General features: G+C 39.8%; 1 protein-coding gene across 3 annotated transcripts; it reads right to left on the bottom strand.

The window, feature by feature from the left end:
• Positions 1 to 660: 660 nt before the first annotated feature.
• Positions 661 to 12,731, bottom strand: akap1a (A kinase (PRKA) anchor protein 1a). 3 transcript variants are annotated; one of them, XM_017489005.3, is made up of 11 exons: positions 8,446 to 12,731; positions 6,550 to 7,621; positions 6,275 to 6,378; positions 6,029 to 6,155; positions 5,804 to 5,928; positions 4,756 to 4,933; positions 4,291 to 4,441; positions 4,115 to 4,182; positions 3,797 to 3,870; positions 3,590 to 3,649; positions 661 to 1,066 (listed from the first exon to the last, which is right to left on the bottom strand). In XM_017489005.3, exons 2-11 carry the CDS (start codon positions 7,589 to 7,591, stop codon positions 944 to 946), a joined length of 2,052 nt encoding a protein of 683 aa, XP_017344494.2. In that variant the 5' UTR covers positions 7,592 to 7,621; positions 8,446 to 12,731; the 3' UTR covers positions 661 to 943. The 3 variants fall into 3 exon arrangements, with proteins under 3 accessions (XP_017344494.2, XP_017344493.2, XP_017344497.2); XM_017489004.3 differs by having other exon boundaries at positions 8,469 to 12,731; XM_017489008.3 differs by lacking the exon at positions 661 to 1,066 and adding an exon at positions 2,366 to 3,116 and having other exon boundaries at positions 8,469 to 12,731.
• Between the last annotated feature and the right edge of the window lie 517 nt (positions 12,732 to 13,248).

Raw genomic sequence — 13,248 nt, 5'->3', positions numbered from 1 at the left:
GTGACCTGTCTGTAATTTGGACATGCACACAGTAAACAGAGTAAAATGAGAAAAGCAATACTTTGCTCTGTGTGCCAAAGACTAAATACACTACTCCCATCCAACAATCTGTTCGTACAGAGCGGCGCAGCTGATCGAGCAGCAATGGAGCAAAGAAAATAGAGCGGAGGCTGAAAGAAAATTGGCCGCCTTGACAAAAAGGGGGAGGAAAAAAAAGAAAAGAAAAGAAAAAAAAAAACAAATACACCAACTGACCAGAAAGCACCAAATCAACAAGAAGAAAATGTCACAGCCGCTCTTGACGAGAAAATGACTTGTCCGGTCTGTAATGACTGCAGTTCCTCAAGCGCCAAGTGCTAAAAGCGTTAAAAAGCCCAGGTCTAGTTCAACTGTAAGAACACGGTGTGAAAGGCAAAGTACCTCTTAGAAAAAAATCTGCAGAGTTTTAAATCCAGCGAAAGTAATTTCATCAAGCCAAGTGTGCAGTTTTTCCCCCCGCCCCGACCCGCTATGAACGCATTCTGACCACGGACATCGGCGTTACTTATAGAGATCGTTTTATTTAACAAACGGAGTCAGGATAAATGAGAATAAATGGACTGTCTGGCTCGGAGTACTTCGAACGCACAAATCATCGTTATGAGAAATGTAGCTCGTACGGAGTGGGCTGTTTATCAGGGTTTTTGCGGTTAGTCTCTTTTTTTAAAGCATCATTTTTAAAACGTGTGCATGATGCGTGTATGTTAAAAATAAATAAATAAATAAATAATAAATAAATAAAAAAAACACACACAACATCTTTTTTTTAAATTAGTAATCCCTTAATCCCTGACATGGGATAGTTTATTCAGGAGCTCCTGAAAGAGTGTGGCTGCACACTGAATGACTGCAAGGAAAGAAAAGAAAAAAGAAAAAGAAAAAAGAAAAAGTCTTACCTGGGTCATTAACCAATCTTCTGACGATCGAACTCGAGAGCTTCTAAAAAGCACCGGATGTCAATAATATCGGCGCGGTATCCTTTTCCTAGATCCGAGGATTGTAGCACGTGTTCCTTGCAGATATCACTCTACAGAGAGGCAAATAAACAAACAGGGCATTGTCAATACTCACGAAGACCTAAACTATTTTAATTCTTATAAAAACCCTAGCAAAGTGAAACGTTAAGGCACTCAGACATGGATCCCAGTTGTGTGTGTGTGTGGCAGTCTGGAAGAACCCTCGGTAAAATTTTCAAACAATATATTTTACAATATTATACATCATTTTAAACTACAAGTTTCCGGTATTTTAAAATCTGTTCATCTGCGAAAGTTTAAAGGAAAACGAATACGTTGAAAAACTTAAATCCGACTAAGAGACACGGATGGTCTGAACGCAAGCAATATTTATTCTAACTTTATTTGTATTTTATATGTAATAAATAAGCCATAAATTACAAATCTGTATACCAACTGTTATTAACAACCTATGGATCGACAGGCTATCAGAAGCCCCACCCACCCAGCAGTCCTTTCACATTTAATAAGCTTTAATTTATATAAAATAACAGATTATTATAAGCCATTTCTTTATAGTGCTTAATATTTCAAATGCCATCGCACTGCCCACTTCTACATTTGTAACCAAGTTTACTTATAAAAAAGGAACACAGACACTTTTAATAAAAACAGTTCGCATAAAGAATTATAGGAGTACCATGGGAAAATAGTTAACAGCAGCATTCACATCAGCCTCATCACCTGAGGTAAAAGTCACAGCATTTAAACATCGTCATCTCTTCGCACGCGAACGTCGGTGGGGAAATAATCGCCGTTTCGTTCACTCGCTCCTGGCCTGTTGACTCAACTTCCTTTCTTTTTATTAGGCCAGTCAAACGTTTAAAAACTTTATCTACAGCGTGTGTAGGCGGCGCTTTCTGATGACGCGACGACATCCTTATTTCAAATTGAACTTGGATGAGGTTTATATTTGTGTCGGTACGGCGCGTCTACGGCTCTCCGACAATTTAACCGAAGCCGACGTTCACTGTTATACATACACGACGTTGAAGTGTCAAAATATCGTAGTGGCAGAAAAACCCAATTTTGGTCATTTTTGTCTGTTTGCAAGATTTTAGCCACAACGGCACCTGATGGGTTTTCCCCGACCACCGCAAAATGTGTGTGAGCAGGTATGAGAGGACTATTAAAGCAACAGGTTAAACTGTAAAACCAAAAATTACATGCAACCCTTTTATTTAAAATTTATGAATATTTTAAACCCGGAAGTGTAAAAACCTAAATTTTAAGACACAAAAGCAGAAGAAAAAAACCTCACACAAACACCGGGTGTTACTGATGTGATTCAAACACAGCAGCACACTAAGAGGGTTTCTTTCATTTTATTTTTTATCTTAATATAGCAAAGATAGTAACACCCCACCCCCGAGTGCCTTTCTTCAGAAAGATGTTTTTCTTTAATCTGCTCTTTAGCCTAGCAGCCTGACGCCAGTAGGCTCACATTACATCCACATCCTACTTAAGATTCCCCATTTTTAAAAAACAAAAAAAAAAAATGGGAAAAGACGTGCAGAAAAAGAACACAAAATAAATTAGAAATTTAAAAAAAAAAAAAAAGTGACCGTAACAAAGCCGCGATAAAGAATTAGACGTAAATCAGTATATACACGTTCACTCAACTCCTGACAAAGTTTCAGAGATGTACCTCAGAGATACAAAGAAAAACAATTGAGCATTACAAATCTGTCCAATCAGGAAAAACTCCTTAAATCTTATACAGAAATGATAATAAACATACTGTAATGGAGTACTACAATCTGACCGTAATCTGCTCCAAAGTTCATGCTGAATCCCTTCATATATTTTTTTTCCTCTCTTTTATTTATTTTTTTCCTCAAGGAAGTCAGTTCATTTTAATATGCAGAAATTTAAACGGCATGAGTTCTACATGATACAAGGAGCACGGCTGTGCGCGCACCGAGGCCCGTGTGAACAAAGAGTACAGACTACGGGGAGCAGAGGTTTAGTAGACGTCTACAGTACAGGCCTTCACCATCAGTGGCTGTCCAACCACGAGCAAAGCCCACGTTCCACCAGCGCTCCGTTCACCGAAATCATCTACAGATCAGCACATAGGAGAGACACCATCTTCCGGGTTACTGTACACCGAGCAAGGATGCAGTGTGATGTACCAACAGGTATAAAAGAATTTTTTTTTTTTTTTTTTTAATTTTTCTTTGTGTGGCTGAATATTTAAAGTTATGGGGCCACCGTCTCGAAGAGGCAGAAGGAGGCGGCGGCTCAGAATTTTTCCCCACCATTTAGATGAAATAAATGGGCATGTATTAATAGAAAAGGTGATTTGGATATTTGCTAGCAACATTAGTGTCCAGTGTCTTGTTTGACATTTAACAAACCCCCCCCACACACACACACACACACAGCATGCTCACTTACGCTTACTCAAAAAACAAGTGCCTCCTGATTGGTTAATACCGAGTAGGTTACTCAATTTGATATCAGTAATCGACAAGTACCAATGGTATCCATGCATCTCTGCAAATTATTACATGAACATAATCAATACAAACCTCTTCTCCTCTATATCTCCACATGTGCACTAAGGGCAGTCCGTTCTGACTGCAAGTCACCTAAGAACAGAAACACACACACACACACACACACACACACACACACACACACGCCTTCACTCAAGAGAAATGATTAAAGACGAGCAGTACCTTTAGACAAAACGGGGGGGGAGCAAAGCAGGAATGTTCAAGATATCAGTTTCTCACCTTCATGATTAAAGGAACGCCTTGTGTTAATTCCTCAAGAGCCTCTTTGGCTTCAGTTGAAAACTTCCCCGTTCCTGAGGAATAAAAAGGAACGGCATTCTGAAAGTTCGCGGCTGATTCGCAAACACGGAGGTCGGCGATGGAGCACACGCAATTTGTGTGCAGATTTGGAAAAATATAAAATCTATAAACTTCTTCTGGTATGAGCACGATTCTAAAATAAAGACGCTGGAAAGGTAACTTCCTGTACTAAATAATTACGCCATGGATAAATGATTGAGAGTGTGGAAAGTATTATTTTACCGTTACTTCACATACCTGGCGAAGGCGCGATGTTTTCCAACATAACTTCAGACGCTTGGAAAGGCAACGTCATAAAATCAGACCTGCGAAAATAAGCAAAACTGAGCCATTTTATCCAGGTCTTCAGGTCCAATCCCATCCAAAGCTGTTTAAAAAAAAAAACACCCGGGGGGGGGGGTTGGGGGAATAACCTGATCTGCTTCAGAGAAGCGAGGTGAACGGTCACGTAGCCTCCGTAGTCCACGTATCTGATCTGTACGAAGTTGGAGTCTTTGTAATGCTGGATAACCTGAGCTCTCCACCAGGCACCGTCGGGAGACGGGGCCGCGCACAACACTCCCGCTGTGAGGAAGATGGAAACGATATTATTCAAAAGCTCAGAATTGAGATGTTTGCATGTATTGTGTACGTTTGTTTAAAAAATAAAAAAAAATTTATGTAAAGGACAGAGTGGATCCAAATCAGGATGTGTAAAAGTCAAGCTGAAGGGGAGATACCCAACAGGAAAGGGCAAGACCTGAATGCAGTGTGTGTAATTTTTTATTATATATATATATATATATATATATATATATATATATATATATATATATAAATATATAAATATTAGAGAGAGAGAGAGCGAGAGAGAGAGAGCGCTTGCTGGTATGATGTACCTTCCACAGGAGTGGGCAGGCTGGGGCATCCTGAATGGCTGTAGCAGAAGAGCATCTGCTCTGAGAGACCGTGCAGGCCGTAATAGGTGGGGTGTTTGTGCTGCTGAACAAACAGGTAGTTTGCTGCCTCCACCCGAGGTACGATTACCTCCACAGTTCTGTCCTGAGGGAGCAGTAGCTAGATACAAGCACACACACAAACTCATTATATGATCACATTCACCACCAAAAAAAAAAAAAAAAAAAAAACCCCCAACAACACACCACACACACAACCCACCACGTGTATTTGGTAAGTCTGATCCAATAGTATGTGGACACAACCATCACACCTATAATATGTGGTTCTTCCCCAAACTGTTGCCACAAAGTTGAAAGCAGCACACAATTGTCTAGAATGTCTTTGCATGCAGTAGCAGTAAGATGATCCCCTCAGGAGCAGAGTTCAATGCCCCTGTGCCCCCCGAGTCCTGACCTCAACCATACTGAACACCTTTAAGATGAACGCAGACGGTTTTCAGATTTATGTTGGGGCTTTAAAAAATAAAATAAAATAAAATAAAATAAAATAAACACAAAAAAAAAAGGGGGTGGTCTAAAGTTTGTTTTGAATCACACGCAAAAATATTTTACTCCCTGGGTTACAGGTCGAATCAAATACGAAATTCAACTGTGATTTTAGTGCGTGCTTCTATTCACTGACATTTTGAGAAAGGGATACGACGCGACTCACAGGAAGCAGAATAATGAGAAAAGGTAAAGAGTCTATAATTAAATATCACGTTACTTAAATTATCCTCAACAAAAACAATAAAAGGGATTAACCCACTGTTGTCCATCCTGCAAAAATAAATAAATAAATTAATTTTAAAAAATGGCTTAATATGAGAACTGAAAGATCAACCTATGGTTTAGAAGGATATTGCCCATGAAATGAAACCCGAGGTCACCCTCCCAGAATCAAATCTCGGCCTTTAATTTAAAAGCAGCTGCTCTTTATCTATTTATATACTGCTGATGGATACAAGAATAGCAGCCGCTTACTTACCCAGGAAGTGATGGGTAGTGGATGGACTGCAGCAGATTGTAAACTGCTCAGCCGGTTGCTCAAATCCAAATCTTTGAACTTTTTTCTGATCAGCGCCAGAGCTTTTTCCACCTGCGCCTCAGACCCTGAGCAGAACAGCCTAGAATTAGAAAGCGTGCTGCTGCCTCCCAGTGGACACAGAGTGCCATTACAATTTAGGAATGTTCGGTTGAGGACCAAACTCACCCTCTATGTGACAGACCTGAAACTCATGCGTGTATGGAAGAGTTGACACGTAGATCTTTGCGCCAGAACTTTCCTTCAGGGAAGAGATATAAGTCCCTTTCTTTCCAATTAATCGCCCAATGAGGTGCTGCCACAAAAAAAAAAAAAAAAAAAAAAAAAAAAAAAAAAGGGTTGCGAGCACATTCAACAGCACAGTATGAGAAATGAGTCACTTTAAGCAGTGTTCGACTGGACTCTGACACTCACAGATGGCACCTCGATGTTCCACAGAGTGTGGGGTGAACTAGACTGCGTGGCTCTTTTGCTGGTGACTCCGCTCTCTCCGTTCGCACACTGTACTCCGTTAGCACCTGTAATAGAGCATTTGACGAAGCAGCCATTTTAAGCATCTTACCCCAAAAAACCTATGGCATATTAATCCAACAAATGCATTTATTCACTGAAGTAATACTGAAACTAAAAAATAGTTTAAAAAGCTGATCAGAAAGTGTAAAGGACATTTCTATTGGAGTCAGACTAACCTTTAGAGGCATCTGACTTTTGTCTTGAGAGTTTTTCATTTTTTCGGGCTACGGCGTAACGACTTCCTGAAGATAACGGAACAGCGGATGATGTCTTCTCCACAGCTCGAGACTTGCTTGAAGCTTTCTCTGAGTCTACGCTATCCTCTGAACGCCACGTGCTACAACCTGAACCCTCTCCTGCTGGGAACATCGAAGGGAGGTTACTCGGCTTGTGTGCCGAAGAGGCGCTTTCCTCCGCTGTCTGAGTAAGAGCACCAAGATCTTCCTTAGTGACCGCTAAACTGTTATTCTCGTCGATTTCTTTTCGAAGTCGCACTTGGCTTTGTGGAGTTACCCTCGGTTCAGAGTGACTTTTTCTTTTTAAAATGCCACCACCGATTGCCGGGATCTCTCCTGTAGCACCGTCGAGAACCTCGACAGCCAGCCCACCGACTTCGCTCGGGCCTCCTTCACTTCGCTTTTCAGACCCGTTAGTGACTCCGTGTTCTTCAGGGCACACGATCCTTGTGGGCTGCTCTGCGAAAGCCTCACTCTCGATCACTTTAAAGTCCGAGAGACCTTTAATGGGGTCGTCCTGCTTTTCCGGCTCCATTTCTGGCTTCTCGGCCAGAAGTAGAGACGCTTGAGCTCTGGAAACCTCCCCTTCTGGTTCCGGACGAATTCCTTTTAGAAGTCGTACAATCGGCGTAGAGACGAGAACAGTGGCTTGTGAGGCCCCAGACGTGACAGACGAGTTATCCGTGGTACTGCTAAGCTGAGAGAAGTTACAGTCCAAATTTTGGCCACCCTCTTGTTTTTCCTGGGAGTGAAAATGGCAGTGTTTTATCACATCCTGTGCTGCCAGTGTACTTCCATTGGCAGCGGCTTCCTGTATCGCAATGTTCACCGCCATACTTTGCTTTCTAGCAGCAGAGGAGCAGAACAATCCTTCCTCAGCCCTCTCGCATGGGTTCCTCTTCCTCCTAAAGGTGTACCAACACCAGCCGAGCAGAGCGAGTGCCGATAGAGGCACAAGAGGCCTGAGAGGCAACTGCAGCATTTTCTAGTCACTGGCACCACTTTAACCTGTCTGGACCACAAAGAACAGATAGAAAATTAACTGGTGTGGCGTAAGGTGAGCAAATAACACAAATTAGTACAACCAAAGGAATTATACAAAAATGTCCGTTCTCCATTCTATTAAACTGTCCAAAGTTCAATTAGCCGCTCGAGATACAGACTAGTATGTCTACAGGAAATTAATCTTGACCAGAAATACAAAGATGATCATTCAAAATTTGACTCCCAAACGACTCAGTGGATCTTTTTTTAATAAACCAAAGTTTGCCAAAATCTTTGGACCAGTAATAATTGTTCTTTGCCTAATTACACCAGAAATTGTTAGGAAATTTTTATATTATTTGTTATAAATCTATTCAAATATCTGTAAAATCATCAAGGCACAACAAATGACATTGACATATGCATAAATAATTGCTCCCCAAATCACCAGACGAAATAGTACAACATAAATAAATAAAAAATCATTAAATAAATAAAACGAACCGGCTCGTGTGTGAGAGTCGGCTCATAACTTTCAGCTTACCTAATAGAGCCGATTAAAAAGAGAGTCGACTCATTCGATTCGCAGACTAAACATAAAAGTTAGAAAAGCTTTTGCAAGAATAGAAATAAATAATAACGAAGGCAGGTTATATTTCAATATTTTGTCGTTTAATACAAGTAGAATGCGTTTTCTTATTATTTTTTTTACAGATTTAATTTAAATACAGTTACAAAAAAAAAAAAACGCATACGTCACCTGTGGCCACAAACACCCGGAGTTAGCATGTTAGCTTGAAACTCAAAACCGACATCGTTGTACCTAAACATTTGAAATTATTTCAAACTTACCGAAACTCATTTGAAAAACAAACCTTGTTTTTGTGTGACACACGAAGAAAAAACACACAATATTAACACTAAATGAGTCAATTTTACGCTTAAAAACCCGGTGCTAACAGTGAACACGTATCGGGCCTAGCTTTGACTGTAGCCGCACGTGCCGCTAATAACGGTCATTAATGGACTATTGATGCTGTGTTACAAATGGATTCATGCTCCCTATATAGGCGCACTACGAAAAGGTATCCATCACAGGCTTCTGTACACTACATAGTGCACTACATGTCCGAAATGGTGCCGGTTGATATTCCGCCTGAACTCACAAAGTTGCCTCAGCCTTAATGGAAAAATCTTTAAATGCAGTATTTTCACTGCTGAATTTTCACAATTGCTGTATCATATATAGAAATTTAACACTTACCAAAAAGCAAAATCATGTTGAGACCCAGCCAGTAGTCTAAACTTCACCAAAATCATTTCAAATTATAAACAAATTGTGATTTCTGACACTTATTATGCATGAAATTAAACAATCATTTATCGCAGTAGACGATCTTACTGTTTTACTAAACTGTTCACATGCTGATGGAGGATTGTTGACACAAGTGTAAGATCTGTGTGAGTTTAATCCCCCCTCCCAATAAATGAATAAAGTTTTAAGCCTTTAAGCCATTTCGCACTGGATCCTGTTCAACCAAACTGCTCTTTTCTAAGAGAAATTCAACCGGAAGCCACATTAGAGTGTTTAAAATGAACACACACACACACACACAAACGATCAAACGTTTGTGGACACTGGACTGAAATGTTTCTCATAATCTTAAAAACCTTCCGATCCGAAGGTGTGTGATTAGACGTGTCAAATCGGTGTCGTAGACAAAATTATAATCGTGCCGAAGTGTACGTTTCAAACGGACGACTCGGAGCGAAATTTTCCGAAAAGCAGCCGGTAAGAGTCCGGCGTCGGTGTGAACTCCTTTAATACGGTTTAAAAATCATCTCAGGGAAATTCCTCAAGAAATCGGTCGAGAAAACGGCAAGAATACATTTCTGGAAATTCTAGGCGAAAAAGCGTGTCTACTTTGAAGATGCTAAAATACTCAGTTATTTTTTATTTATTTTGGATTTTTTATTTTTTTTTAATCATCACAACATAATTCCCATAGTTCCAGAGTTTTGATGACTATTTTTTTCCTACAATGGGGAAAAAATAAAAAATAAAGAATGAGTGTTTCTAAACTTTTGACCGTAGTGCGCACACACACACACACACATATATGATTTTTCACGATCATGACACTTTCACAGATGTTCCACAACATTAGATGCAACAACAAACAAGATAAAAGCTATAACGAGCCGTTCTTCAATAAATACCAATTGTAATCCTTGACAAATTGCTGCCGTGGTGTGCTGTTATTGGAAAGTGTCTCGGGCAGCAGTGCACCACCCCATCCTGTGGTGTGCTGATCTTTTCCCTATAACTGCATGCTGCACTTGATTTTCTTCCTTACTTAGATTATGGGCAGGTTACATACCAGGCTTCATATAAAGACCCAAAATGCAACTCTTTTTTTTTTCATGGTTCTGGTTCTTCACAGTAGTTAGTTATTAACAATAACGTCGTCTTTATTTGTGTGCATCTTGGTGGAGACCAATGAAATGAAATCTAATCCTTGTTAGATTATTGGCATTGATGACATTTTAGGCATCTACATCAAACCAAAAACCTAATATATTGTACATAATATAATACAATGTGTTATATTTTGGGCCTTTGTACCAAACCGATCATAGGAACCAATCAGCAAGTTGGGCTGTTTCTGTAAAATAAAGTTAGTCAAATAATCAGCACCAAGTGCAGGCCAATTACATACAATATTCTGGACAGAATCGACTTTATTAGTGTAAGGAGTGTAAATATGAAATCAGATGGTAACTGGAATTTATTATACAACATGTTTCTATACAAATGTCTAGATCTTCGGTCTGTAACCATCTGTTTGTCCCCGGAGGTTTTACGACGTGGCGCTGTGAACATGATGGACGTCTCCGTTACCGACACAACGAGAAGTCATATTCTGTTGTACATGTACAGCAATGAACTCTTTTACAAAAAGCAAAATAATACAATATATCGTCACATGTATTTACAGTGTAGTAAATAGACCTTTCTTTTGTTTGTTTTTTGGGATTTTTTTGTTTTTTTTACACAAAATTATTTACAGTCGTGAAGCATAAAAAACCGGAAATAGATGAAAAAGAAAAAAAAAAGTTCCGTTTTGCATAACGTCAGCGAATTACACTTTTAACTAGTTAAGGTGTTGTGAAAGTCTATGGCTAAACATGTGTACACACTCACACACACACCCCCAAGATGAGGGCAAAGCCATATTACCTGCATACATTGAGGGTTATCTGATTAATAACAAGATTTCTACCCTCCATCGAGTTCTCCTTTTTGATCCAAAACTGTCCTTAAAGCTTCGTTAATATAATCGGCCCTGATGTGAATAGAGAAAATTGACAAACATTATAAGGTCAAGCAAAGACATTTAACTTAATACATTTTAGTAAAAAAAAAAAAAAAGCGTAAAAACTCTCTAACATTGAATCCTGCACAGTGCCATCTTACCGTGTATTCCTCGCCAAAGTCCATTCATATCAATAAAAAGTCATTTAAAAAAATCTTCTGACATGGCATAGTGGAAGTGGACAGTCGATGACATCACGTGTATGCGTGTAAGGGGAGTCAGGGAAGAGCAGATTGATTAGTTCAACATCTGTCAGAGGAGCACATCTGGAGTTTAAACAAGAGCTTGCAACTGTTCTGACTTTACTCTGGATTTCGCTTTTGCCCTGGATCCTGAAGGATACTTCGGATAAAAGCGTCCGCTGAGTGGATAAAACATGTCGACCTAGCTATTTTGAATCACTTTTGTTTTAAGTGTCCAAAAGTGTCTCTCAGATTCAGAAACTCAACCTTAAAAAAAAAAAATCTACGGTAGCATCGAGTCTTTAAGGTGCTAAGCATCGCAAACTGCACCTTTAAATGCTAGCGCCCTCGTTCGATTTCGATACTTGATGCGAATTAAGATTCATCGCGCTCGAATCCCAGCTCAAAAGCGCACCTGATGTTCACAGATTTTAAAAAAACAAACAAACAAACAAACAAACAAAAACATCGACTGCAGAAAGGTGAGGCTTCATAACCTTGCAGTGTTGCTGAATGATTTTGGATAATATTGCACCGATATCCTAGACTTTGGTTTTCTAAACATTTCCCACTGCGATTGTGAGAATCACATCCCTTCACGTTCTCCCAGAAACACATTTTCTTGCTAATTCAAGTATAGAATCACTGTAAACACTCAATCGAGTACCATTTTGATTTGCTGTGACCACACCAAATACTGTTAGGTATCCCCTTTCTAATACGACACATCACAGTTGATTTATTTGACAACATCAGAGCATTAGCCGATCCCTGATACCGATCGGACGCTGTAAAACGTGCCGCTGTGTCGGCGTTTTTTGTTACGTTCCAGCTAAAGTTGTGTGTTGAATGGAAATACAGCTCCTGATTGAGCTACTTGGCTTTGCTGTTTTAAAAAAAAAAAAAAGGAAAAAAAAAGAAGAAGAACATCATTAGTCCACGTCGCGTGCCGTCATTTCATGTATAAAAAGGATGACGGTGGATAAAAATGGACATGGTTGGATTCTGATCAAGTGCTGTTTCAGGATTTCAGTCTGACGTTGAGCATCAGACTCAGATTGGGGTATCATATAGTGCACTGAGCAATATCATCATCATCATCATCATCATCATCAGGGAGAAGAATATCTCACAATAAAACGCAGTTTAAACAATTTTCAGGGAAAAAGCCGACACTGCTAGTCAAAACTCTCCGAAGATGAGATTAGATCTAGAATTGGTTTGATTTGACAGGAAGGCTAAACTAAGTCAAATAAACACTCCTTACAACCGTGGTGAGCAGAAAAGCATCTCCGAATGCATTAAACCTTGAAGTGGATGAGCTGCAACAGTATAAGACCACATCAGGTGTCGAAACAAAACGGGAATATGAGACTACTTGCTTTCAACTACCCGGGTTTTGGGTGAGCCCGTGTCCACTGTAGTCTCAGATTCTTGCATTCCGAGATGCTTTTCAGCTCACCACGGCTGTGCAAGAGCGGTTGAATTACCGTAGTCTTCCTGTCAGCTCCAACCAGTCTGGACATTCTCCTCTGAGGTGTTTCCACCTACAGAACTGCTACTCACCGGATGTTTTTGATCAACCCCGCCCCCCCACCCTCCCGCACCATTCCGTGTAAATGGCGTGCTTCTTAAATGCTCATACCAGCCCATCTGGCACCAACAAGCATACGAAGGTCAAAGCCCATCTATCTATCGATCTCTCTATTTATTACAAAATGTCATTAGCCCTCAAATGTCCAGAAACAGGAAAGGTGTCGTGCACCTCCAGACCCAAGCAAGACTGCAAACATGCTCACTGTAATTCAAGTGCACAATTATACTGTGAATATACAGTAACGTGTGCTGTGTGTGCGAAAACCGAACTATTTGATCCCAAAGACTTTTTGGCCTGTCAAAAAAAAAAAAAAAAGAAAGCCTTTTGCTTTACGAAGAGCAGAATGTACGTAGAAATAATAATAATAATAATAATTTTTAAAAAAACAAGAAATGTTACAAGACTGAACAGAGTGGAAAGAACGACCTGGTTAATACTTTCCATTAAGATTAATACAAAAAAAAAGAAAAGAAAAGAAAGCGTATAAAACACTCAATGC

Source organism: Ictalurus punctatus, chromosome 16 (genome assembly GCF_001660625.3).
Source record: "Ictalurus punctatus breed USDA103 chromosome 16, Coco_2.0, whole genome shotgun sequence".
Classification (NCBI taxonomy): Eukaryota; Metazoa; Chordata; class Actinopteri; order Siluriformes; family Ictaluridae; genus Ictalurus; species Ictalurus punctatus.
This window is presented reverse-complemented; position numbering and strand designations above follow the sequence as displayed.